Here is a 27,989-nt window from a genome sequence, read left to right as displayed (position 1 = left end):
TGTGCGTGTGCACATATGCACAGACATCTACATGGAAATGGCTGTAACGCATCCAGCCATAAGGCGTACAAGGGTATGTATACTTACAGAGTTAAGAACCACTATTCTCAGGAGTTATATGACAGCCTGAGAAGACGCCCAGGATGTAGGAACAGGGAGCAAGCGAGCGTTTGGCACCTTGAGGGTGCTCCGCGCGTCTGGTAAAGCCAACGAGCCCCTCCTCTTCGCTGGCCTCTCCGGGGCCTTGCTGACCAGTGGTCGAAGCCACAGGACCGGGTGCGGGTGGCCAGCGTAACCGGGGCAGCCCCGCGGCTTCCCCTCGGCCGCGCCAGGACGCTCTGCACGCGGCGACGACGGCCCCACAGTTCCCCGCGCGCGCAAGCGCAGGCGGCGGCTCCCGGCGTGCAGCTCGGTGGCGGCTGACCCGGCAGCGGGCCGCCTCAGGCAGCCCTGGCCGGGCCGCCCGGGTCCCCGGCAGCGGGGTAGGATGGCGCTAAAGCGGATCCAGAAGGTACGCACTTTCCCACCCTCCGACTCTTTGGGTGTCCGAAGCGTCGAGGTGTGGGCGGGGCGCCGCTGCCGTGAAGTGAAAGGTGACAAAGGCTCCGCAAGTCGCGGATACACCTGCCTAGGAAGGTGGCCGAACAGCCACCCGCGCAGCCTGAAAAGCTAACGCAGCCTGAGAAGGGGATTGCGCGAGCGCGGGGCGGGGCCGGGCCGTGACCACGTGGGCTGCGTCACGCTGGCGGGGCGCCGTGGGGCCACCTGCAGGCTCCTGGACAGCGGGTTGCTGGGTCCCCGGAGTAAGGCAAGCTTGCTCCTCTAGGGTATCCAGAAGGGCTGGATGGGTATCCAGAAGGGTATCCAGAAGGGTATCCAGGATGAAGCTGGGTCCTAAGCGATGAGTAGGAACTCGGCAGGTGGGGAAGAGGGAAAAAGGCTTTCCCGGCAATGGGGAGACCACGAGGCCTGGAGGACTGACAGGATAGGGGAGAAGCTGAAGGGCAGATGGTGTGGACTCGGGTGGTCCTTAGGGGCAGTGCTGAAATAACTGATTTTTATCCTGTAGGTAAGAGGGAGTCCATGAAGGTTTAATGCATTCACTAGGATTTGGAAAATGCACAACAGTAGAAGAAAGAAGTATTTCTAATCCTATCACTTTACTATTTGTTAACATTTTAGCATACCTATGTTCAGTTTTTTCTATATTTAAAACAATTATCCTGCATTTTGTATTCCACTTATTCACATAATAGTAAATGTAAGCATGTTGTGAAGTAGTATTTATAACTTTTTTTTTTTTTTGAGACAGTCTTGCTCTGTCGCCCAGGCTGGAGTACAGTGGCACAATCATGGCTCACTGCAGCCTCAACCGTCCGGGTTCAAGTGATCCTCCCTCCTAAGCTTCCTGGGTAGCGGGGACTACATGCCACCATGCCCAGCCAATTGTTTATTTTTTGTAGAGACAGTGTCTCACTATGTTGCCCAGGCTGGTCTCATACTCCTGGGCTTAAGCGATCCTCTTGCCTCCACCTCCTAAAGTGGTGGGATTACAACGTGAGACACCATGTCCAGTTCTGTAACTAATTTTTAACATTAACTTTCCACAAGTACATGACTAGTGACTTATTTAGTCATTACCTGTAGTAGGTAAAACTGTAGTAGGTAAAAGTATGAACTTGGGTGTCAGACCTGGGTTAGAGAATGTGAGGTCACTTATAGTGGGACCTTGGGTAAGGCACTTAATCATTCCTAGCCTCCCAGTCCTACATGTTTACAGAGTTGTTTCGAGAATTAAATGCTATGAAATGTGTTTAGCACATGCTTGCTGTATACCAAGCACTCAATATGAGTTAGCTGCTGTTGTTCAAAATTCTTCACTATTTGCTGTTATGAACTTTGTATTAGGCTGTTTTGTTTGCTATAAAGGAATATCTGAGGCTGAGTAATTAATAAAGAAAAGAGGTTTATTTGGCTCTCAGTTCTGCAGGCTGTACAAGAAGCATAGTGCCAGCATCTGCTTCTAGTGAGGCCTCAGGAAGCTTACAATCATGGCGGAAAGCAAAGGAGAAGCAGGCGTGTCACCTGGTAAGAAAGGGAGCGAGAGAGATGCCAGCTCTTTTAAACACCCAGATCTCGCATGAACTAATAGAGTGAGCACTCACAGATTATTGTTGGGGGGCTACCAAGCCATTCATGAGGAATCTGCCCCCATGACCCAGACACCTCCCACCAGGCCCCGCCTCCAACACTGGCGATCACATTTCAGCATGAGATTTGGAGGGGACAAATATCCAAACCAGATCAACCATCATTGTACAGTGAGCCTTTTCCTTAATTCACATTACTGGGTTTGATTGCCAGAGGTGGAATAACAGGATCTCTGAGAGTATGACTCTTCTTTTTAAATAGCTGTCCAAAAGAGAGATAATTTTGATGAGTTATTCTCTGAAAGGGGTCATCTGTCATCCTAGGACTTTGAAGCAGGTGAATGACGTGCTGAGATCTGTGTTATAAAAAGATCCTTCTGGCGGCAGTGTGGCCTAAAGTGGGACAGAGGGAGACTAGAGGCTGTTGTGAAGATTCAGCAGAGGCTTTGCCCAAATTAATGACCATGGAATGGATGCTAGGCCAAAGCAGTGCCTGGACCACATTACAGAAGTGGAATTGACAGGACTTGAGGAGAGGATGTGGTGAAAGTGAAACAAGGAGGTGTACAAAATGGGTCACAAAGCAGTGCCTGGACCACATCACAGAAGTGGAATTGACAGGACTTGAGGAGAGGACGTGGTGAAAGTGAAACAAGGAGGTGTACAAAATGGGTCACTTAGTAGATGGTGGTGTTATTATCTAGGATGGGGAATCAGAAGTTTTGAAGGCAGGGAGGAGGGTAGGAGAGATTAAGGAGTAAAGGTTTGAGCCTACATATTCAAATGTATAGGCTGATAAGATTTATAAAAGGAAGGGTTTGGAAAAACAAGTTTGGACCTTGAGCATGAAATGTCAACTATAGATCCAAGGTAACTGAAGTCATAAGGCCAGGGAGAACTTTTCCTTGATAAGAATCAAGGACAGGCTGGGTGCAGTGGCCCATACCTATATCCCAGCACTCTGGGAGGCCAAGGCGGGTGGATTGCTTGAGTCCAGGAGTTTGAGACCAACTGGGCAACACAGCAAAATTCCATCTCCACTAAAAATTAAAAAATGGCCAGGCGAGGTGGCTCATGCCTGTAATCACAGCACTTTGGAAGACCAAGATGGGTGGATCATTTAAGGTCAGGAGTTTGAGACCAGCCTGACCTATGTACTGAAACCCCTCTGTAATAAAAATACAAAAAAATTAGCCAGGCGTGGTGGTGCACGCCTGTAACCCCAACTACTCCAGAGGCTGAGGCAGGAGAATTGCTTGAACCCGGAGGGTGGAGGTTGCAGTGAGCTGAGATTGCACCACTGCACTCCAGCCTGGGTGACAGAGCGAGACTCCGTCTAAAAAAAAAAAAGTAAATTAAAAAAAAAAAAATTAGCTGAGCGCAGTGACACACATCTGTAATCCCAGCTACTCAGGAGGCTAAGGTGGGAGAATCACCTGAGCCTGGGAGGTCAAGACTGTAGTGAGCCTCACCACTGCACTCCAGCCTGGGCAACCAGAGTGAGACCCTGTCTTAAAACAAAAACAAAATAAGAATCAAGGTCAGGACTGGCTTCATGTGTGTGTGATGCATTCAGTCTCACAGGGCCCCAGGCTTGGATGGGCTCTGCCTTTGGTTTTATGCTCTGCTGTCACCATCAGGAAATTCTTAATAATTATTGAACTAGAGACCCTACGTTTTCACATGCACATAATTTGCCCTGCAAGTCCTGGGGAAAATAACAGAACTGTAGGAAATATAACTTTAAAAGTGTGTCAAGCCTGCAGTGGTGAGATAGCACCATTGGGCCACCACTAGTTAGGATGTCTTAGCTGCAAGTGACAGAAGCTGAGCTGCCCTTGTGCATGGAATTGGAGGTCCTGTGGCAGGACCTTGGGAGCAACTCAGTCCCCCTCTCCTGGTCTGTTTCTGTGTCACTCTGGGCTGAATGGCTCTGGGACACACAACCTGCTGGACATCTGGGAGTAATAGAGACAATTGCTTCCAGAAGAACTGATGAGAATGTTCTCAGAAAGCCCAGCAGATGTTTTTTTTTTTCCTTTGCCTTGTTATGAATTATGTCTCATGCTCATTCCTAAACCAATGAGTGGCAAGGAGTCTGGTTACCCTTAGACCTGGAGCTGAGAGTGAGTTGACCAGGAGTCCTTCAGAACAGGAGTCCTTCGGAAAGGAGGAAGGCGGATGGGTGCTGAGCAGGTAGCCAGCAATATGCGAGCCTGAGCCAGGTGTGTGGTGTCTACTAGCTGCCCCTTTAAGTTTCCAATCCACAGCTCTTTCTAACCAACTTCAACCCTTTAAAAATATGTTTTCAAATGAATGTTTCAAATTGAATGTTTTTAGATGCACTTTTTATTTATTTAGCTAGTTTAGTTAGTTAGTTAGTTAGTTTTTGAGACAGGGTCTTGCTCTGTTACCCAGGCTGGAGTGCAGTGGCTTAATCATAGCTCACTGTAGCCTTGACCTCCTGGGTTCAAGCAGTCCTCCCACTTAGCTTTCCCAGTAGCTGGGACTACAGGTGCCTGCCACCACATCTGGCTAATTTTAAGATTTTTGTAGAGAGCGGATTTCACCACGTTGCCAAGGCTGGTTTCAAACTCCTAGGCTCATGCAATCCTCCCACCTCAGCCTCCCAAAGTGCTAGGATTGCAGGTATGACAGGGTTGTATGTGACAGCAGTTCAATTTTTTTTTTTTTTTTTTTTGAGACGGAGTCTCACGCTGTTGCCCAGGCTGGAGTGCAGTGGTGCGATCTCGGCTCACTGCAAGCTCCGCCTCCCGGGTTCCCGCCATTCTCCTGCCTCAGCCTCCTGAGTAGCTGGGACTACAGGCGCCCACCACCGCGCCCGGCTAATTTTTTGTATTTTTAGTAGAGACGGGGTTTCACTGTGGTCTCGATCTCCTGACCTTGTGATCCGCCCGCCTCGGCCTCCCAAAGTGCTGGGATTACAGGCTTGAGCCACCGCGCCCGGCCAGTTCAATTTTTTAATTTTTTTTTTTTTTTTTTCTCTTTGATATGTGTATTAGTCCATTCTTACATTGCTATTAGGAAATACCTGGCTGGACACAGTGGCTCATGTCCGTAATCCCAGCATTTTGGGAGGCCAAGGCAGACAGCTCATCTGAGGTCAGGTCCTGGTCAACATGGTGAAACCCCATATCTACTAAAAATACAAAAATTAGCTGGGTGTGGTGGCAGGCGCCTATAATCCTGGCTACGTGGGAGGCTGAGGCAGGAGAATTGCTTGAACCCGGGAGGCAGAGGTTGCAGTGAGCTGAGATCATGCCACTGCACTCCAGCCTGGGCAATAGAGTAAGACTCTGTCTCAAAAAAAGAAAGAAAGAAAGAAAGAAAGAAGCTGAAGGCCGGATGAGGTGGCTCATGCCTATAATCCTAGCACTTTGGGAGGCTAAGGCAGGTGAATGGCCTGAGCTCAGGAGTTCAAGACCAGCCTGGGCAACATGGCAAAACCCCAGCTCTACCAAAAGTACAAAAAGTTAGACAGACATAGTTGGTAGTGTGTGCCTATGTTCCCAGCTACTCAGGTGACTGAGGTGGAAGGATTGCTTGAGCCTGGGAAGTGGAGGTTGCAGTGAGCCAATATCATGCCCCTGCACTCCAACCTGGGTGACAGAGTGAGACCCTATGTCAAAAAAAAAAAAAAAAAAAAACCTGAGATGAGATAATTTAGAAAGAAAAGAGTTTTAATTGGCTCACAGTTCCACAGGCTGTATAAGAAGCATGGCACTAGTGTCTGCTCTGCCTCAGAGGAGGGGACACTTACACTCACGGTAGAAGGCAAACAGGGAGCAGAGCAGGCATGTTACATGGGCAGAATAGGAGCAAGAGAGAAAACAAGGGGAGATTCTCCACACTTTTATTTATTTATTTATTTATTTTTGAGACAGGGTCTCTGTCACCCAGGCTGGAGTGTAGTGGTGCAATTTCTGCTCACTGCAGCCGCTGTCTCCCTGGCTCAAGTGATTCGCATGTCTCTGGTTCAAGTGATTCTCATGTCTCAGCCTCTGGAGTAACTGGAATTATAGTGTGTGCCACCACACCTGACTACTTTTTTTTGTCTTTTTAGTAGAGACGGGGTTTTGCCATGTTGCCCAGGCTGGTCTTGAACTCCTGAGCTCAAGCGATCCACCCACTTGGGCCTCCTGAAGTGCTGGGATTACAAGCATGAGCCACCATGACCGGCCATGACACATTTTTTTTTTTTTTTTTTTTTTTTTTTTTTGAGACAGAGTCTTGCTCTGCCGCCCAGGCTGGAGTGCAGTGGTGTGACCTTGGCTCACTGCAAGCCCCGCCTCCTGGGTTCACGCCATTCTCTGGCCTCAGCCTCCCCTAATAGCTGGGACTACAGGCGCCTGCCACCACGCCTGGCTAATTTTTTGTATTCTTAGTAGAGATGGGGTTTCACCATGTTAGCCAGGATGGTCTTGATCTCCTGACCTTGTGATCTGCCCACCTTGGGCTCCCAAAGTGCTGGGATTACAGGTGTGAACCACTGCGCCCGGCCCATGACACACTTTTAAACAATCAGATCTTGTGAGAAGAGGATAATACCAAGTGGATGATACTAAACCAATCACTTGCCCCCAGGCCTCACCCTCAACATTGGAGATTACCATTTGACAAGAGTTTTGGGTGGGAACACAGATCCAAACTATTATATCAATACATATTTAACACATATACTTTGCAATACATGTACTTTAAAGAAAATTTGGAAAATACCTGGCTGAGCAGGGTGGCTCATGCCTGTAATCTCAGCACTTTGGGAGGCTGAGGCTGATGGATCAGTTGAGGCCAGGAGTTTAAGACAAGCCTGGCCAACATGGCAAAACCCTGTCTCTCCTAAATATACAAACATTAGTCGGGCATAGTGGTATGTGCGTGTAATCCCAGCTACTCGGGAGACTGAGGCATAAGAATCGCTTGAACCCAGGAGATGGAGGTTGCATTGAACCGAGATGGTGCCACTGCACTCCAGCCTGTGTGACAGAGCAAAATCCTGCCTGTCCCCAAAAAAAAAAAGAAAGAAAGAAAATTAAAGAAAATTTGGAAAATACTCCCAAAATTCAGTTTTTAAAAAAGTCGTCTCTAGTCATCTAAAGTGGGTCATTTTTTTTCTTGCTGGAATGTGTGCCATGCAGTTCCCCTCCTGGGGGCAACAAATGTTAAAGTAGTCTTCTAGAAATATATATGTATATATATTCTCTACCCATTCATATAATTGTGGTTCACATTTTTGTGGATTTTTTTCAGTGCCTTTGATGTGTATATGTTTCAGATTGTTGTCATCATGTAGTACATCAAATTTTATACTCTGCTTTTTTCTTGCCCTTTTCCTTTAATGTTGTATCATGACATTTTCTCCTGTTGTTCTGTAGTCTTTAAAAACGAATTTTCAGTGGCTGCATAATACTTGGTTTAGTTTCTCAAAAAAAAGTTTAACTTCTGATTATAAAGATAGTAATTACTCTTTAAAGAAACTTGGGGCTGGGTGTGGTGGCTCACACCTGTAATCCCAACACTTTGGGAGGCTGAGGCAGGAGGATTGCTTGAGGTCAGGAGTTCAAGACCAGCCTGGCCAGCATGGTGAAACTCATCTCTACTACAAATACAAAAATTAGCCGGGCATGGTGATGCGTACCTGTAATCAATCCCAGCTACTCTGGAGGGTGAAACACTTGAACCTGGTAGGCAGAGGTTGCAGTGAGCCGAGATGGTGCCAGTGCACTCCAGCCTGGGCAACAGAGTGAGACCCGGTCTCAAAAAAATAAAAAATAAAAATAAAAATAAATAAAGAGAACTTGGAAGTAAGATAATGCTGTATTCATCTACTTCAAGATGAATATTTTTTCAAATGTTCACATCTCTAAAATTGGGATGCTTCTTACAATAGCTGTCAGCCGGTTACCTTCACTTAGTTGTCACTATCTGTATGAGTAAACTGGATCATGGCAGTTCATTATGAGGTAAGTGCATTGCTGGTACTGTATTTGTTGAGTTCAATTGTTTTAAAAATATTTTCAAAAAGATAGTGTGATTTAGCACTGAAAAGAAAAGCTTTCATGAACACAGGCACAGAAACAGGACAGTGAAGAGTAAATTTCATACTAGTGAAGCAAATATTTGTTGTTGGAGGAAGGACTGGAATTTCCTAATTCTATGTCGAGCAACCAAACTCTTCATAGCCCGAGAAAGGAAGGTACCACCTACCCTCAACTTGGTAAGGCTGGGTCATTTTTTTTTTTTTTTTGGCTGGAATACGTGCAAATAGATTGTGTATCATGGGCCTTTGCAGAATAAGTATTGATGTCTTGAAAGAAAACTCCAGAAACAGTAGTAGAGGACTCTAAGAATTGCCACATTACCATTGTTTTAGAAGACACAGAGGATGATATTGTGTAGACATCAATGACTCAGTGTTGGGCTCTGAATGGGAAGAAACTTTGGGAATACCTGAACAAACCAGTATTTATTTCACTTGTTTTTCCTTTTTTTTTTTTTTTGGATGCATGAATGATACTTAAAAAGAAACACACAAAGCTATGTCTAAGCCTAAAAGAATTCTTTTGATAAGAGTAATTTTAATTTTTTAATTTTTTGAAACAGAGTCTCACTGTGTCACACAGGAGCAATCTCGGCTCACTGCAACCTCAGCCTTCCGGGGCTAAAGCAATTCTTTTTTTCCCCCCCCCCACAGGAAGAAAAAATACTTTTTATTTAATGACCAAGTACACACACATTCTCACACACACATATGTACATATAACTAAAAAAATTTATTTTGCTCTTTATCATGTGGGATGCATTGTGAAATGTTCTACATTCTTTCATTTAAAGAAAAATGCTGGTCACGTTTTAGTAAAAATATTTCACAAATCACTAATATGTTACAATGCATAACTGCTCTAGAGCATTAACAATGCTAAGCTATAATTATAGGAAAATAGATATTGGTGCTCCTTCTTAGAATTAGCCCATGTGGTATTTTAGGTACTCAACTCAGAGAAAAAAAAATGTAACATAGCCTTGTTACCATGTATCCAGCCTGGACATGGTACATGCTTTCAATGAGCTTAAATCCCCTACCTTCCTAGGCCCAAGATCTGAGGGAATGATTTGCAACTATGTAACAGGACCCTTTGTCTGTACTATACATTTTATATTTCTTTTTGTACATTGTTTCACTTGTTCCTCACAAGGACCCTGTGAGGTAGGGAGGGGAAAATATCAGCTACACTTTATAGATAATGAAGTTAAGATTCAGAGAGGTTAAGTGACTTTCTCGGTTACCATATACCTAGTACAAGGCAGAGACAAAATAGTAACTATTAACTTTTAGGTTGGAGGCCCTTTTCTCTAAACCACATAGCTTCTGAGAGTATAATCTAACCCAAAATATTTTTACTGCTTCATCCTCATTTTCTTATTGTTAATTCAGCTTTTTACAGAATACCATAAAAGACCTAATTCTAAATTCATCATGCTAAATTTATACTTCTCTATCAGTGTAAACTTATGGCCACAGAACACACTTTTTTTGGAAAGCACTGTCACTTTGGCTCTAAAGGAACATAAGCAATATAAAAAGCCCCAGAGGCCAAGGAAATTGAAGAGAAGTCAGAAGAAGGGATATCAAATGGAATGTATTAATGGATTTTACTCACTTTAAGCTTGTACTTTTGTGAGAGGGTTCAATGGAGAGCTTTAATGCAAATGAGACTTGAAGCTTTTGAAGAAGATCTAAGTCTTGATGAGGTTATTCACACTCAGATCTTGAATGCATAATGATGATAGGCCATGGTCTTCAAAAACATTGTACTTAATGCTCTTCCACAGTGCTAGGATTGGAATGCCACAATACATATTGATTCATGTTTTTGTCCATTAATGGTCTGTGGGTTTCTTTAAATGAAGTCCATTTTAGAGTCCATAGATATCAGTGTTCTGCAAAACTGTTGGGGATTGGAGGCTCTCAAAAGACCCCAGACACTCCGCCCTGCCCATGGCATCACCCTGTAAAGCGATTCTTGTGCCTCAGCCTCCTGAATAGCTGGTTATAGCCACGTGCCACCATGCCCAGCTAAGTTTTGTATTTTTAGTAGAGACAAGGTTTCACAGTGTTGGCCAAGCTGGTCTCGAGCTCCTGACCTCAAGTGATCTGCCTACCTCAGCCTCCCAAAGTGCTGGGATTACAGGTGTGAACCACTGTACACAGTCTAATAAAAGTAATTTTTAAGTAAAATTAAAGTTTATGTGCAAAGAAAGCATTTGGTGTTAGCTTATTTGCCAGCATGTTCCCCGCCCCCGCCCCCCCCCCAATTGTATGTAAAGTAAAATTGTGTCTTACAAAGGATGGAGTCTTGGAGTTGATGGAACACAGTTAAGAAATAACTGGGTGTGTAGCATGGTTTGCTTAACTCTTCTCTACTAATATTCAATACTTTAACTTACTTTCTCTTTTTTGGAACTTCTCAACTTTTATCATTGTTACTTGTAATAGTAATTACTATATAAACTTAACCTACTTAATCCTTTACAATAAATAAAATATTTATACATTTAATGATTTGATAATAAATTCCTATGGTTCAAAAGGTGCAAAGGATATACAGGGAAAAGTCTCCCACCCAAGACTGTCCCTAGCCATCCAATTCCCCTCCTGGAGGGGCAACCAGTGTCGAAGTATTCTTCTAGAAATATATATATATTCTACTTATTCCTCTCCCTTTTTATAATACTAATTGTGGCATTCTCTATACCACTATTGTCATGATATTTACTAGTTGCTCTTGCTTACATTATATACATTAAAAACTTACATGCAAAATTTGTAGCCATACAATAGTGCCGGCAAGTTGGCAGGCAAGTTGATTACAGCTTAACAGATAATTATACTGAGGCCCAAAGAGGTGAAAGTGATTTCCTCAGTGATGGAGCTCGGACTCAGACCTGAGTCTTCTAACCCTGTGAGGTGAACACAGGAATTCGATGTGTGAGTGGACTAGTTTCTTTCAAGTCACACCATTCTTCCTTGAAATGCCAGTTAGCATTCAAAACTCCTGGGTGCTGGTTGGAGTCTATCAATGGGGATCCACACACGGCCTTTCAGGGATCATTAAGTGTGGGTGTAACTGTTGATCACACCTCTAAAGGGGCCATGGATTCTGCATACTGGCAGTGCAAAAGCATAGAGGTGTGGGAAAACCTTGTGAGGTAGAGGGAATTGGTCTGTACTGCTGGCTTTTCCTGCCCCTGGCTCTTCATGTAACCTCTTCAGGATTTGCCTTAACAGTTCTATCATAGAGCTCATTTATCCATGCAGTATCGCAATGAATGTAAACAATTCCCCTGCACCATGATAGTGGAGGTGCTGAGGGGCACATAGCAGAGAGGTAAGCAAAAAGGAACTGTTCCACAGAGATTTCTGTAGCGCTTGCATTTCTGAGCCTGTCCTCGGTCCCCTTGCATGACCTCAGTTGTTCCCAAGTTAAATTCTTTTTTGACCACTCCTAATGCTGCTTCCTGAGTGCTTTCCAAGTATAATTCATTTTACTTATGAGGAAATGGGTTCAGATATATTAGATACTATTAGAATTGGCCAGTGGTATACTGGTAGATGTTTAAAGATCAACCCTCGGGGAGAAAACATGGCCCTGATTTGTAGCATTTGTTGGCTTCTGTGATGTTAATACTTCCATCTTGGCTGATTAAATTTGAAGTGAAGGGGATAAATGCAGGATGGCCAGAGGTGGTTACTGAAATGATCAGCGTGTCCAGAGACATATGGTCAAATCAGGAGAGTTTGTGTAGATAGGACAGTGTTTGGCTTAATTCAGAGATGGTTTCCCATAAAGGGAATCTAGTTGTGGTATAATCCCCGATCCCCACTGGTGCAGTGTTAGACTTTGGCTCAAGTGCCAAAGTCTCCACATTCAGAGCCCTAGGACTTACCACATAACCAGTGGTGACTGGGGTGATTGGGATGGTGGTTGGGGAGGCACAGTAGAGAGATGAGCGCTTCCTTGGTGCTAACTGCTTCCATACATTAATTCATTAGCCTAGTAGTAAAACCTGGCACCTATCCTTCTCCCAGAACTCTCTTCTGGTCTGCTTTCCTTCCATATCCTCAGCACCTGGGGGCCTAGGGATGTCTTCTACCTGAGGAGGTGGGAGGCTAGGCTTGGAGGTAAGGCAGAGCTACGTGTGACTGACTTCTTGCCTGCCCTCTTCCAGCTGTGTACCTTGAGTAGGTAACTTCATCTCTTTACAATTCAATTTCCTAATGTATAAAATGGAAATGATCATACCTACTTCTCTGGTATCTTTACAGCAGGGAGTAGACTCCTGTGACCCACCTTGTCTCTAACCCACTCCTGAGGCCTAGGAGCCTCCTCCCACCAGGAGAATTCCTTCCAGCTACCAAGATTGGTGTGTAAAGGCAGAATCCCCAACATACAGCCACTCTGACCCACTATCTCATGTTCTAGGAATTAACCGACTTGCAGAGGGATCCTCCTGCCCAGTGTTCCGCGGGACCTGTGGGTGATGACTGTAAGTATTTTGGGGGGCTTCAGGTTGTAGGAGGGTTGTAATTAAGATCCCCAAATTTAGGCCGGGTGTGGTGGCTCATGCCTGTAATCCTAGCACTTTGGGAAGCCAAGGTGGGTGGATTACCTAAGGTCAGGAGTTTGAAACTAGATTGGCTAACATGGCAAAACCCTGTCTCTACTAAAAGTACAAAAATTAGCTGGGCATGCTGGCATGCGCCTGTAATCCTAGCTACTTGGGAGGCTGAGGCAGGAGAATCGCTTGAACCCGGGAGGCAGAGGTTACAGTGAGCCGAGATCGTGCCACTGCACTCCAGCCTGGGCAACAGACTCCATCTAAAAAACAAACAAACAAACAAACAAACAAAACCAAACAGCCAAATTATCAGCCAAGCAGTATTTAAGAAAACCAGTCAGTTATTTTCCCTTCATTTGCTTGTGAATGGCTTTTTCATTTGAGGTCTAGGCCATGAGTTCACAGCAGCTTGGCTGGTCAGGTTATACTCAAAGTAGAACCTGCATTGCCTCTCATGTCCCATAGTCACCGCTTCCCTCTTCTGGCGCAAGAGAAAGCCAGCTTGGCCTGAGGAGTCACATCGGCTGCTGGAAAGTGCCCTTGGCCAAGTCAAACTTGGGTGCTGGTGTAAATATTGTTGGAGTTGGTCTAGAGGACCTGGTGCTGCTGCAGCTCCTGGGAGCAGAGCAGGACAGCCGAGGAGGGGCAGGGCAGGGTAGGGCAGTGGCCACTTGCCTCTGCCAAGGGGAAGGGCAATCCCTATTATTTTCTACCACTTCCACTCTTCCCTGGGGGAGACTGAAGGAGCAGTTCTGGGCAGCTTCTCGGGAGAGAGAGGGAGAAGCAGCACTACCTATTCCAGGCCTCTGCCGTCCCTCACAGGTGGTAGCCGAGGCTGAGCTGCCCAGCACTAGGGTTTCCAGGTCTGTCCTCTGCCCACTCACCTTGCCTCCACTTTGCGGGCTTCTTGGGCTCTGGAACACCAATCCTTCCCTGTGAGGCTTCAGTAACTGCAGCCACAGGAAAGTAGGTGGGGAGGGGAGATACTATGTGTTCAAGGAGAGTGGTGTCAGAGGTACATATACCAAAGAATCAAAAACAGACTGAGACAGAATGTGTATACCAATGTTCACAGCACCATTATTCATGATTTTCAGAAGCTGGTAACAACCCAAGTACCCATCAGTGGAAAATAGATAAACAAAATATGGTTCTGATATACATTACAACATGAAAACCTGCGAAGTGAAATAAGCCAGAAAGAAAATAATGAATATATGATTCCACTTACATGAAATATCTAGATTAGGCAAATGCATAGAGACAGGTGGTAGATGAGAGATTACCTGAGGCTGACGGGAGGGAAAATGGGAGAAATATTGTTTCATGGGTACAGAATTTGTTGGGGGTGATGGAAAGTTTTAGAAATGGATGGGGGGATGGTTCTACAGCATCATGAAGGCATACGATGCCACAGAATTGTACACTTAACAGTTGTTTAAATTGCATATTTTATTATATATTTTTTACTACAATAAAACAAAAAGAAATTTCACAAAGCTGGAAAAAAAGAGGGCATGCCAACATATGTGTGCCTGCATGTCCTGGGAGGGGACTGAGCTTAGAGGAGCCAGGGGTAGGCAGATGGAGCCACTGAAAATGGAGGACTCTAAAGTCTTTACGTGGGAGTTTAAATCTCGTTTTTGGAACAGAGCAGAAATGTTTCCCAGCTGCCTATGCAGAGTGGAACAAGAACGACTCTGCTCCACTGTCTCCTGGTACCTGCTCATCACTTTGCTTCTCACTAATCAGCGATTACCTCATGTTGTCCTCACAAGCACCCAGGTCTCTATAGCATGCTTCCCCTCTTACCTGTCACTTAAGATAATATCAGATTAAACTGGGGTTGCTGTAAACTTGAACTAGTTCTTGTTTAGCCTTAGCTGTCTAGAGGCAGCTCCTTGATGCTCAGCTCAGCTCAGACTTACCTTGCACCAGAGCCCAGGCTAAGAGAGGCTAGCGTCAAGGCCAGCCACCACAGTCAGAGCTCAGTGGGTGGAAGCTAGCCTTGGGGCCATTTCACACCCGCCTCGTGGGCTCACAGCCATTTCCAGCATCCCTCCTCTATATCTTTTCTCGTCCTCTTGCTTTTGGGGCCTTCTCTTCTGACTCTGCCCTCAAGCCCTGCTTAGTGTCCCAGCAGCCCTCAGAGTTAAAGTGAACAAGACCAGAGGATTCTAACCTGTTCTGAAATATATTATCAAAAACACTTTTATTTAATAAAGAATTCCATTCACATTAACATTAGGCAAAGATATATCTACTTTCAACTAATGATTAGCATGAATTGGAATAAAAACAGTCAAAGCAAAAAAAAAAAAAAAGTGATATTTTCATTAACTCAGGCAGCCTTATTATAGGTAAAGGGGTTCTGTTCAGCACCATTTCTTCGAAATATTGAAAAGCGCTCATGGGCCACCCTGACTACTTTTGAACACCTCTAGGGCTTAGGAAACTTCTGCTTTAGTCCCTGCACTTGTGCTCCCACCCCAAACCTTGGTGCTTTCCTGGGCCTCCTGTTGGGTAGAGCCTGTGGGATACTTAAACAGGTGACAGGAAGCCCAGGACAGGACCAGGTCTGAAACTTTGGGCTAATTCCATATCCACTATGAATCCATATGAGACAGAATTCTCTTGAGAATAACAGGCCCTTCAGATGATCCCAGCAACCCATTCCTGTGGGTGAGTAGGCATTTTCCACAAAGGCCCTAGAGTCAATATCCCTGGGACCATTTGTATGACTTGGGAACCTTGAATGTGAGTGTTTGGGCCACACTAGGCTAGCCTTGCTGAAACACAGGAGCTGTTCTGGGAATGGGTAGAGCGGTGAAAGTCACCTGAGATGCTGGAAAGGGTGTAGGGTGTGATGTGCAGCAAGAAGAGGCTCTAAACTCCTGCCAAATGGTAGCAACCTGGAAGGGAAGCATGAGAGGGGTTCATCATGACCTTGTTACTGAGTGCCCAGAGCACAGGGCACTGCCCAGGGGGTGGGCAGGAGAGGACTCAGATGGAGGCAGCACCCGTGAGGCTCCAGGGCCATGGGCAGTTGGCTCCTGAGAGAGACTCTTTGAAGAGGGCTTCAGAATAAATCAGGGTAAGAACCAAGGAATAGAAGGGTTTATACAGAGCAGTAAGGAAAATGGCTGAAAGCTAGCCAAGGCTTCAATTCTGTGCAAAGAACTGACTGAATTGTAGTCACTGGCATTTGTGTAGTAAAGAATTTAATCTTGGCTAAGCACAGTGTCTCACGTCTGTAATCCCAGCACTTTGGGAGGCTGAGGCTAGCAGATTTCTTGAGCCCAGCCTGGGCAACATGGTGAAACCCCATCTCTACAAAACAACAGCAACATAAAGAATTTAATCTTGGCCGGGCGCGGTGGCTCAAGCCTGTAATCCCAGCACTTTGGGAGGCCGAGACGGGCGGATCACGAGGTCAGGAGATCGAGACCATCCTGGCTAACATGGTGAAACCCAGTCTCCACTAAAAAATACAAAAACAAAACTAGCCGGGCGAGGTGGCGGGCGCCTGTAGTCCCAGCTACTCGGGAGGCTGAGGCAGGAGAATGGTGTAAACCCGGGAGGCGGAGCTTGCAGTGAGCTGATATCCGGCCACTGCACTCCAGCCTGGGCGACAGAGCGAGACTCCGTCTCAAAAAAAAAAAAAAAAAAAAAAAAAGAATTTAATCTTGTCCCCAAAAGATCTGGCCATCATCCTTAACACGTAGGGGGCGATCTCTAAGATATCATACCTGATAGGAATGTCTTTGTTTGGCTGGAAGCTTTGATGCACACCAACAGTGTGATTTAGGGTGAGGAATGGCCACACCAAGTAGACCAACCATGTGATTTAAGGTGAGAGCCTAGCGCGGGCAACATAGCAAGACCCCATCTCTACAAAAATGAAAAAAGTAAAAAAATTAGCCAGATGTGGTGGCACATACCTGTTGTCCCAGCTCCTCAGGAGGTTGAGGCAGGATAGCTTGAACTTAGGAGTTTGAGACTGCAGTGAGCTATAATCATGCCACTGCCCACCAGCCTGGGTGGCAAAGTGAGACCATCTCAAAAAAATAAAAAAATAAGGTGGGGACTTGGATCATGCCTGGAGGAGCCAGAGACTGGAGCCTGAGATCAGCCCTATGGGCATTCACATCAGTCAGTCATGCTCTCAGGGTAGAGCCCCAATAAGAATTCTAAATACGGAGGCTCCAGTGAGCATCCCTGATTGGGTACTCTGTGTGTGTTGCCGTACAGCAATGCCAGGAGAGTAACACATCCCGACTCCACGGAGAGAGAAGAATGGAAGCTCTGCGTTTGGACCCTCCTGATGTTAACTTATGCTGTTTCCCTGGGATAACCGGCAATCTTGAGCACACCCGCTTTCAGTGAGCTCTGGGAGTCCTAGGCAGTTACCGCATCTTGGGTGGTTTGGGGAACCCCAGTCTTGCAGTTGGTGTCAGAAGTGAGTGCATCTCGTGTGGACAGTGCCCTGTAATTTAGCAGTGCATTTTCAGTAGAATAGACATGTTTCTTGGGGGGTCTCTTACATGCCCATCTCTCTTTTGTCTTGTAGTGTTCCACTGGCAGGCCACCATCATGGGCCCGGTAGGTAGTAGCTGCTGAGCACACCACTCCAGTTTTGCTTCTTGCACTTTGGGCTTAGCACATGCACTGATCTCTTCCTGTGTCTCATCATTCCAGAATGACAGTCCTTACCAAGGAGGTGTTTTCTTCCTGACCATCCACTTTCCTACGGATTACCCGTTCAAGCCCCCAAAGGTGAGGTGCCCCTCACAACTCCCCTGATGTTTGAATGAAGGACAGCATGTGACGAGGGGCCCTTCAAGTCAGGTATAGGTAAAAAGAGCTGTACATGGGGCTTCTCTGAGGGCCCACCGCTCCACCCTGTGGTGACAGCCTCCCAGGACTTTAACCACTGGACTTTGGGAATTAGCACCTGTTGTGACCAAGGGTCAGTGGGGTGAGCTGGTGCTGGCCTCCTTACTGAGGCCACAGTTTGAATGCTTTTCCTTGTGACTGTAGCTGAGTCTGGTCATGTCTCCAGGCTCTGGCTCCCTTCTCTGCAGTCCCTTAGAGTTAGGACAGGGGTTCTCTGCTGGGGTGATTTTGCTATTGCCCCAGGGACATTTGGGCAACATCTTGGGATATTTTGGGTTATCAAAACTGTGGTGAGGGGGTACTGCTGGTATCTAGTGGGCAAAGGCCAGGGTATCCCAGGGATTCCCTACAGTGCCTAGAACAGCCTCCCTTCCCGTGACAGAGAATGATCAGCCCCAAGTGTCAATAGTGCCAAGGTGGACACACCCTGGTTTAGGACTGGTGAGTCACACCTTCACTTTCCTTTATTAAGTTAAAAGAATAGCAAACCTCCTTTGCCCTTTATGCACACACCATCCCATCAGTGGAGTTTTAGAGAGCAGTGCCACCAGAGGGAAGGAGAAGCCCAGGGAGCTGCCTCAACCACCCTGCCCTAGCATGTATTATGCACTGCAGGTCGTCTCATCCCCTGGACCCTTGCACCTCATACTCCTTCTTACCTGGGCTCTGCATGGGTAGCTGAGCCTGCTCTGAGGCTCACAGTCCTGTGGAGGAGGCAGGGCATTTAGCGTGTGAGCCAGTCAGCACTGTCAGCACTGGGGAGGAGCACAAGCAGTGGTTGGCAGCAGGAGCTGGGGTGGTGGGGAGATAGCCCTGAGAAGGGGGAACTGCAGAAGCTCAGCAAGGGGGCAGACGGGTCCCCAGGAAACTGCCCCAGGGGAGTGAGCGTGTGAGGAGTTGGGAAGGAGGCCAGAGAGGTACGGATGGCCCCAGGAGTAGGGTCTGCACGCCATTGTGGGGATTGCCACACCAAAACGATCACTCTGCTGCCTTGTGGAGGAGGCTGGGTTCAAGCGATTCTCCTGCCTCAGCCTCCTGAGTAGCTGGGACTACAGGTACTTGCCATCACACGTGGCTAATTTTTGTATTATTTTTAGTAGAGACAGGGTTTCACAATGTTGGCCAGGCTGGTCTCGAACTCCTGGCCTCTGGTGATCCACTTGCTTCCACCTCCCAAAGTGCTGGGATTCCAAGTGTGAGCCACCACGCCTGGCCAGGTTGTGCATTTTGGCAAGACTTACTCAAAAGTCCTGCATCTGCATCAGACACCTTAGCCGAGGGGTTGTGACATTGCTGTGTCTTACTACCTTGACTTGGCCTTGATGACTCAGTTTGAGTCAGAGGCTTAGCTGCTGTTTTGCGTGTTGTTTATCTGAGTCAGTGTGAAGAAGCCACTTCTGTGCTCGCCAGCTGCAGCTCTGTCCAGACATCACCACCAGAGGCTACGTGGTGCCTGAGCATTTTAAATCCTGGTTAAATATGCTTAGGATCCCAGAGACCTTTTAAACTTTTGGCAAGGGAGTGGGGTGTGCTGCGCAGGGCAATGACAGATGCTAAAATAGCTTTGCCACATTAGAGTACAACTGCTGTTCAAGGGGGTTTGGTTGAAAAATCATAAACATGCTTCACGGTGCTCTGATCCACCCCTTCTCCCTTACCCTCTGGAGAGACTGTGGCAGTGTCTATCAAGTAGTAATTTTCTAGCTTATCTCTTTCATTACTGTGTGAGCAGCTGAGGATTTTCCTTAAACAGATATGGATGTAGTCCTGAATGTCTGTTGGGCATTTTCAGGGTACCTAATTGCCCAAGGACAAAGGAGAAACAGTGATTATTATTATTTCTAAATTATTATTATTATTTTTTGAGACAGTTTTTCTCTTGTCACCCAGGATAGAGTGCAGTAGCATGATCTCGGCTCACTGCAAGCTCCTCCTCTCGGGTTCAAGTGATTCTCCTGCCTCAGCCTCCCAAGTAGCTGGGATTACAGGCACCCGCCACCATGCCTGGCTAATTTTTTGTGTTGTTAGTAGAGATGGGGTTTTGCCATGTTGGGCAGAATGGTCTTGAACTCCTGACCTCAGGTGATCCGTCCGCCTTGGTCTCTCAAAGTGCTGGGATTACAGGTGTGAGCCACTGCGCCCAGCCAACAGTGGTTATTATTAAAAGACTAAGAAGTAAGCTCTGTGGGTGAGTTGGGATTATTTTAGCAAGGAGAGATGTGAGCTAAAAGGTGACAGTGACATTCTATGAGGGAAGAAAGTGCTTCTGTCTTTCAAAAACCTCCTTCTACAGGGAACAGGAGCAACTGGATTTATGTTTTGGCACAAATTTTCTGACAATAGGAGGAATCTGGCAAGATTGCATGGTCTTTATTGGAGATATTGAGGCAGATACTTAATATCTGAGATGATTTTGAAGTTTGACCCTTTCTGGGAAAAATTATATGGTAATAGATATTCGAGCTCACATGCACATAACTCTCTTCTCATATTCCAAAGTAAGTTTAAAAAATATTAAAAACTATATCAAACATGCAAAAAATGGTAGATAATTATATAAAGGATGTTTGTGCATCTCCATCTAGCCTAAGAAGTACCAGTGAGTTCTCAGAGCTAGCGAAGGAGGCAAAATCCTTTTTTTTGTTTTTTTTCGAGATGGCGTCTTGCTCTGTGACGCAGGGTGGTGTGCAGTGGTGCAATCTCAGCTCACTGCAACCTCTGCCTCCCGGATTCAAGCTATTCTCCTGCCTCAGCTTCCCAAGTAGCTGGGATTACAGGCATGTGCCACCACACCTGGCTAATTTTTTTGTATTTTTAGGTAGAGATGAGGTTTCTCCATATTGGCCAGGCTGGTCTCGAACTCCTGACCTTGTGATCCACCCACCTCGACCTCCCAAAGTGCTAGGATTACAGGTGTGAGCCATCACGCCCAGCCGGCAAAATCCTTATGTTCCTTTGCCCCAGCCCCTGCGTTGAGGTCACTGCTCACCCAGAGGGAGTGTAGGTGAGGCAGATTCTTAGGCTCCTGTAGCAGTGGAAGCTGCACCTGACTCAGAACACCTTGCACATCACAGAGAGCAGACTTTCCATGGGTCCCACAACATCCCTGGGAGAGGTACCATGTACCTATTTATAGTGAAGGCTCTGAGGTCCAAGGTCATTTGAAGAAGTAGTGTGTGGCTGTGGTTTAAAACAAAAACAAAAACAAAAACAGAAAAAAAAAGTCAAATGTAGGAGAGTATACAGTAGAAAATAGGACCTTCTTTCAACTTTGTCTCTCTAACCATGCCCGGCCCCCCGCCTTTTTTTTCCCACAAGGCACTGAGTCTTACTTGTCATTTCATTTCTCTTTCAGGAGTAATCTCCACCTGGATAAGCACTTGTTTGTGCTTCCTTGTTTCTCCCATGAATGGAACAGGCGTTTCCATGAATCTGCATCTTGCTTTTCCCATAGCAATATGTCTTGGAAATTGTTCCATATGATCACATTCATGTTTTAAAAATTCACCTCATTCTTTTTAAACAGTTGTGTAATATTCTGTTGCTTATTTATAACATTAATTTAACCAGTAATCAATCTGAAGACATTTAGGTTTCACATCTTTTGTTACAGTGGGTATCCTTACATATTTGAAGTGCACAAGGGTATTTTAGGACTAAATTCTGAGAAGGGGGTGGTCTTACAAAGGGTGAAATAGAAAGGTGGGGAGGGTTTGTGGCCTGGCAGAGGGTCCATGGCCTGAGCTTTTATTTGTTATTATTATTATACTTTAAGTTCTAGGGTACACGTGCACAACGTGCAGGTTTGTTACATAGAGTATACATGTGCCATGTTGGTTTGCTGCAACCATCAACTTATCATTTACATTAGGTATTTCTCCTAATGCTATCCCTCCCCCAGCCTCCCACCCCCCAACAGGCCCTGGTATGTGATGTTCTTCGCCCTGTGTCCATGTGTTCTCATTGTTCAATTCCCACCTATGAGTGAGAACATGCAGTGTTTGATTTTCTGTCCTTGTGATAGTTTGCTGAGAATGATGGTTTCCGGCTTCATCCCTGTCCCTGCAAAGGACACAAACTCATCCTTTTTTATGGATGCATAGTATTCCATGGTGTATATGTGCCACATTTTCTTTTTTTTTTTTTTTTTTTTTGAGACGGAGTCTCGCTCTGTCACCCAGGCTGGAGTGCAGTGGCCGGATCTCAGCTCACTGCAAGCTCCGCCTCCCGGGTTCACGCCATTCTCCTGCCTCAGCCTCCCGAGTAGCTGGGACTACAGGCGCCTGCCACCTCGCCCGGCTAAGTTTTTTTTGTATTTTTAGTAGAGACGGGGTTTCACTGTGTTAGCCAGGATGGTCTCGATCTCCTGACCTTGTGATCCGCCCGTCTCGGCCTCCCAAAGTGCTGGGATTACAGGCTTGAGCCACCGCGCCCGGCCATGCCACATTTTCTTAATCCAGTCTATCATTGATGGACATTTGGGTTGGTTCCAAGTCTTTGCTATTGTGATAGTGCCGCAATAAACATACGTGTGCATGTGTCTTTATAGTAGATATACACAGTAATGGGATCACTACTGAATCAAATGGTATTTTTAGTTCTAGAAATGCCATTTCTAGAACTAGAGGAATACCTTGAGGAATCGCCACACTGTCTTCCACAATGGTTGAACTAATTTACACTCCCACCAACAGTGTAAAAGCATTTCCATTTTTCCACATCCTCTTCAGCATCTGTTGTTTCCTGACTTTTTAATGATTGCCATTCTAACTGCCATGAGATGGTATCTCATTGTGGTTTTGATTTGCATTTCTCTGATGACCAGTGACAATGAGCATTTTTTATATGTCTGTTGGCTGCATAAATGTCTTCTTTTGAGAAGTGTCTGTTCATATCCTTTGCCCACTTTTTGATGGGGTTGATTTTTTTCTTATAAATGTGTTTAAGTTCTTTGTAGATTCTGGATATTAGCCCTTTGTCAGATGGGTAGATTGCAGAATTTTTCTCCCATTCTGTTGATTGCCTGTTCACTCTGATGGTAGTTTCTTTTGCTGTGCAGAAGCTCTTTAGTTTCATTAGATCCCATTTGTCTATTTTGGCTTTTGTTGCCATCGCTTTTGGTGTTTTAGTCATGAAGTCTTTGGGCCTGGGCTTTTCTGCTGATACATCAACAAAACATCACTGCTTTTTGCATAAAACTTCTGGGCTTTTGAGTCCTTTCTGCCACTCTTGTTACTCCTCAGGACATACTGTTTTCAGGGAGACGGTGTCAATCCCCCTATGTTCAGAATGAGAATCCAGCAGGGAATGGGTCAGGGAACTTCTGGGTGATCACTCACTTCCATATCCCATTAGAGTTTGGGAGTGGGTGTCTGGCTCAGCCTGCACTGTGGGGCCAGATATGCAGCACACTCCAGGTACAGCCCAGCAGTGGCTGCTCCTGCTTTACTTGGTTCTTTTCCCAGACGTCCCTGTGGTTTGTCTGATTTGGGATCTCTTGTCTTTGCAGGTTGCTTTCACAACCAAAATTTATCACCCTAATATCAACAGCAATGGCAGCATCTGCCTTGATATCCTGCGGTCTCAGTGGTCTCCAGCGTTGACTGTGTCAAAAGGTAGAGACGACGATGGCATGCTCTGTGTGCCTTGTCTCTTACACGTGTTTTTACCCCAGCACTGACTGAGTGAAAATGGAGGCTCAGAGAGAGCAGTCACCTTTCCCAGGTCACTTAGCCCTGTCCACTGCTGTGCCTGTAAGTGGACATCCTTACATCCCTATGAGGCAGCACCAGCAGAACTTTGTGCCCCACGCCGTGGCGCTTCTCAGCAGTCCATTGCCCTGGGGTGCTCAAACTGTCACATGGGTGCAAGAAGAAAATATTGATTCTACTTATATTTTTTATCTAAAAATAAGAAAGGCAAATATTAAATTACCTTCTCTGTTCCCTCATTTATTCATCCAATAAGCACAAAACGAACTGTGAGTCAGCCCTGAAAAAAGATACAGGGCATGCCCCTGGGGACCTCAAAGTTGGTGGAAAAATCCTCCCTTCCCAAATAAATGATATTAAGCACATGTCTCTGGTTGAAGTTGAAGAAACCAGTCTAAACTGAGCTTAGAAATGCAGATATTCCTTCTGAACTAAGATGGGCTGCACATGGGCTGTGTGTGCACAAGAGGCCTGAATGTAGACAGTGCAGTATCCTGGCAGGTGGAGCGTGGGTAGGATTGTGAAAAATCAACCCAAGAGAAACAGAACCTGGCCTAATTTTTAAATTTCTCTGTAGAGGAGACAGGATCTCACTTTGTTGCCCAGACCAGTCTCAAACTCCTAACCTCAAGCAGTTCTCCTATTGTGGCCTCCCAAAGCACTGGGATTATAGGCGTGAGCCACCGTGCCTAGCCAAGTATCTTAAAAAAGGCAAACCTGCCTCTGTCATTTGTAGCTTTATGTGTGGGGAACTGTGGTCAGGACTTTGATGGACTCGCTGAATCCAGTTTGTTTGGAATCACCTAGTGGGTGATTCCCTTCTCCCAGGGTTGCTGAGAGCCACACTGAGTGCACGTCCTAGAGACGGTGCTGGCACACAGGAGGATGCATCTGCTTTGTAGTTAGACAGACCTGGTTCAGAATCTCTTTATTTTATATTTTTTGAGATTGAGTTTCACCCTTGTTGCCCAGGCTGGAGTGCAATGGTGCAATCTCAGCTCACTGCAACCTCTGCCTCCCAGGCTCAAGAGACTCTCCTGCCTCAGCCTTCCGAGTAGCTGGGATTACAGGCATGCACCACCATGTCCGGCTAATTTTGTATTTTTTTAGTAGAGACAGGGTGTCTCTATGTTCGTCAGGCTGGTCTTGAACTCCCGATCTCAGGTGATCCGCCTGCCTCGGCCTCCCAAAGTGCTGGGATTACAGGCATTAACCACCATGCCTGGCCCAGAATCTCATTTTTACCCATTTATTGGGTGTTCCAAATCTGTGACCTTGGACAAGTTACTTGAGTGCTCTGAATTCTTGTTTCCTTACCAGTAAACAGGACTCCTGGGACTAAATGCCAGAGGTGCATGATATGGGGTGCAGACAAGGATGGGAGGGCAGTTGGAGACTAAGATGGGGTGCTTCAATGGAGAAGGGGAATGAGAGCCAGGATGCACCCAGGAGGGAAGTATCCTAGCATGGCATGCCTGAGGCCACACGATACATGGGACAGAGCAAGTGGTACATCAAGCAGTTTAGATTGGGCTGTTGAAGGGAAGACATCTCCTTGGTCAATACAGAGTGCAAGTTCAGGGAGGTTCACCCAGGGGTGACCTAGCAGCCTCGTGGCTACAGCTGACCAACCTTTTCTTTTCTTCCCAGTTCTCTTGTCCATCTGCTCGCTGCTCTGCGACCCCAACCCCGATGACCCTCTGGTGCCAGAGATAGCCCACACCTACAAGGCCGACAGAGAGAAGTATGCATCCTTTTTGGGTTGCCTTTGTGCCATGGCTGCCCCAGGCAGCTCCATGCGGTACCTATGCTCTGAGCTGGTGCTTCTGTGCTACAGGTTCCCGTGGACATTTTCCTGCCCATGCTGAGCCATGTGCACCGTGGGTGTGCCCTGGGCTTGGACTCCTGGCTTTCTCACTAACATGTCTTTTGAGTCTAAGAAGGGAGAGGGAGATAAAAGCAGTTCACCCTCCTGGATAACTCATTAGCTGCTGCTACTATATATGAAAACATTGCCAAGTCCTGCCCTCGAGGCTAGCAAAATCAGTGGTCAGCCAAGAACAGACTCAGAAGAATCTGACAACAAGAAAAATTTGGATTTAAATTCTAGGGTTTATAGCCTAAGACAAGGGGATGTCTGCTTGGCTATACCGAAGGTGAGGTTGAACTGCTGTGGTCAGTTCGCTGGCTCAGCTCAGAAGTCAGCAGTGTGTTAAACCTTCACTGCCAGCTCTCTGTTTAAACACCAATTAATAGAACCAGAATTGTAAAATTCCGACCCCCTAGGCCAGGCACAACCACATGCACTGTAGCATGAGGGTGTCTATAGTTGGTAGGGCTGGCACAAGGGGTCATCACCAAGTGTTAGTCTCTGAGTGCTGACAGCACTGTGAGAGAGGCCCAGGTGTGGCAGGGGTCGCAGTCCTGTGAGTGGTGTGAATCTCAGTTGTGGACCTTCAGAGAAGGTATTGCTGGCCCTTTTAAAAGACATCTTCAGTGAGTGAGTTCTTCAGTTCATTACTCATTACTTCTTTCCTGTCTGAAGAGATTAGAATGGAGTATGTTTTTTCCTTGTTTTTGAGACAGGGTCTCATTCTGTTGCCCAGGCTGAAGTGCAGTGGTGTGATCACAGCTTACTGCAGCCTCGATCTCCCAGGCTCAACCTATCCTCCTGCCTCAACCTCCTGAGTAGCTGGGACTACAGGTGTATGCCACCACACCTGGCTAATTTTTTGTAGAGACAGGTTGCCCAGGCTGGTCTTGAACTCCTGGGCTCAAGCAATCTGCCCACCTAGGCTTCCCAAAGTGCTGGGATTATAGGTGTGAGCCACCACACTCAGCCACATGGCTTTTTCAAATTATATTTTTCTTGAGACCTTTATAGATCTTATTATTTCCCTCACTGGAGTTTTCTCAATAACAATCAACATTTTTAATTGACTGGGGTTTAACTTGTGTTTATTTTAACACTTATTACGAGATATTTTAGACATACCAAAAGTGATTTTTTTCAGTGCCTCTTGTAACTATAAATCTCTCTAATCTATAGTCTCATAGCATCAAATCTTATTACAATGATGAGAGTAAGTGCACACACCTGCATAGTCCTCAATGGATGCCCGGCCTGCTCCACGTGCTTTGCATACAGACTTCTCTAGTCTTCCCCACAAGCACACAAGGCAGGTACTCTCACTATGGCAAGCAATCAAAAAAGCCAGGGCACAGAGGGGTGGAACAGCTGCTGAGGATGGTGCTGATGCACACTCCGGTAGGCAGATTCCCAAGCCCTTGTTCTGGAGTTTGTGTGCTGAACGTCCTGTAACTAGTACAAACTGACCTTTGTATGTCTCTTCTCTGTCCTCCCTGCATCCATATTGTAGGACAGGTGAAAGAAAGGGAAGAAGTCTTTGCATTATTAAATCTTCCACAGCAGATAGTTATGGAGAATCAACAGTTTTGGGTTTACACAATGAGGGATTCACCCAGCTGGGGGTTTACAGCCATGTCTGATGTGCTCCTGCTCCAGGGAAAGCCTTTATTCCACTTACCCATCAGCCCCAGATGTTTGACAAGCAGCAGCAGTAGCAGCATTCCCCACATCAGTCCTGTTCTCTGCACCACGTTGAAGAGAAGTGACCATTTCAAGTGAGGGTGTCACTCCCTCTGCTTTTTTATTCCAGGTACAACAGACTAGCGAGAGAGTGGACACAAAAATATGCTATGTAAGTGCCTCGGAGGTTTTACGTGAGACGTTGAAGCTGGCAGAGAGGTCTTCCCTTAAAACTTTGGGCTGTTGGCTGAGCCACTCAAAGAGCGTCATCTGTTCTTCAAACAAATGTTGGTCACCCACTCTCTCCAGCTGCAGCATGCTGGTGCCATTTTCAGCATTTATGGCTTTGACAGTGCCACCTCTTTGATGCCAAATCAGCAGCCATTGTTGTTATGATCTGCAGTCTTCCTGATGACACTGGAATCTCTCTCTCTGCCGCCTCAGTTTGTCTGTTGGTCTCTTGGGGGGCCAGGCCCTGCACGTCTCTCCTACCTGGCCTCAAATGGTGCTGCTGCCCATGATGGTACCACACCAGGGCCTCAGCCTGGCCCCTCACCACATACCCTTTGCCTTTTAGAACTCAGTGCCATCCTGGGTGCCCAGGTCAGAGCAGGCTTTCTTCACACCTCATCTGCTGCAGAACCACATCCTGAGGAGTCTCAGCTCATCCTGGAGGGAATTGGGAACAGTGTCACTGGGAAGTGAAGGCCTAGCCCTGCAGCTTCCACCAGTCTCCTCCTGCAGTGCCACATGCTGGCATTTCTCCCTTCACACCAAGAAGCAGCAAGTGGAAAATTTCAGGATACAAAGCACATAACACCCCATAAGAGATGACTGTGTTTTTAGAAGCAAGAGCAAAATTATGAAACCTCTAGAGATTTGGGTCATGTTACTCCATTTGATGAGAATTCTCACTATTCCCCGCTCCTCCCACTAGGAGCCTACACTAAGTCCAGGTGTGAGCCATTCACAGACTAGAACACAAGGAGGGAGAGAGACTCTTAAATGTAAATAAAAATGCAATTCACTCATAACTCTAAA

At 46.3% G+C, this 27,989-nt stretch overlaps 2 protein-coding genes across 16 annotated transcripts in view; one reads left to right on the top strand and one right to left on the bottom strand.

Annotated features, from left to right (window-relative positions):
• Window positions 1–681, bottom strand: part of URGCP (upregulator of cell proliferation) — a 48,052-nt gene extending 47,371 nt beyond the window's left edge. For 5 of the 6 annotated variants that reach the window (XM_077996837.1, XM_077996841.1, XM_077996834.1 and 2 more), the window contains exon 1: window positions 88–681. The gene's annotated coding sequence lies outside the window, so the exon portion shown is untranslated. The remainder of the gene's footprint in view (window positions 1–87) is intronic. The other variant, XM_077996839.1, reaches the window with a different exon arrangement.
• UBE2D4 (ubiquitin conjugating enzyme E2 D4) lies at window positions 15–27,989 on the top strand. Of its 10 annotated transcripts, none has more exons than XM_015133663.3 (9): window positions 15–73; window positions 12,656–12,719; window positions 17,043–17,173; window positions 17,362–17,393; window positions 17,490–17,567; window positions 23,197–23,302; window positions 25,049–25,142; window positions 27,079–27,120; window positions 27,526–27,989. In XM_015133663.3, coding segments are annotated over exons 3-9 (429 nt in total). In that variant the 5' UTR covers window positions 15–73; window positions 12,656–12,719; window positions 17,043–17,172; the 3' UTR covers window positions 27,602–27,989. The 10 variants fall into 10 exon arrangements, with proteins under 10 accessions (XP_014989149.1, XP_014989146.1, XP_014989150.1 ...); XM_028845846.2 differs by lacking the exon at window positions 15–73 and adding an exon at window positions 390–511; XM_015133660.3 differs by lacking the exon at window positions 17,043–17,173.

Source organism: Macaca mulatta, chromosome 3 (assembly GCF_049350105.2).
Source record: "Macaca mulatta isolate MMU2019108-1 chromosome 3, T2T-MMU8v2.0, whole genome shotgun sequence".
Lineage (NCBI taxonomy): Eukaryota > Metazoa > Chordata > Mammalia > Primates > Cercopithecidae > Macaca > Macaca mulatta.
The sequence above is the reverse complement of the archived record's forward strand: the minus strand, read 5'-3'. Positions and strand labels throughout refer to the sequence as shown.

Coding starts and splice junctions, on each gene's coding strand:
- UBE2D4 (XM_015133660.3), top strand. CDS start 32: ATGGAAATGGCTGTAACGCATCCAGCCATAAGGCGTACAAGG. Junction 23,303..25,048: donor AGCGTTGACTGTGTCAAAAG/GTAGAGACGACG, acceptor TTTTCTTCCCAG/TTCTCTTGTCCATCTGCTCG. Junction 27,121..27,525: donor TGGACACAAAAATATGCTAT/GTAAGTGCCTCG, acceptor TTTGCCTTTTAG/AACTCAGTGCCATCCTGGGT.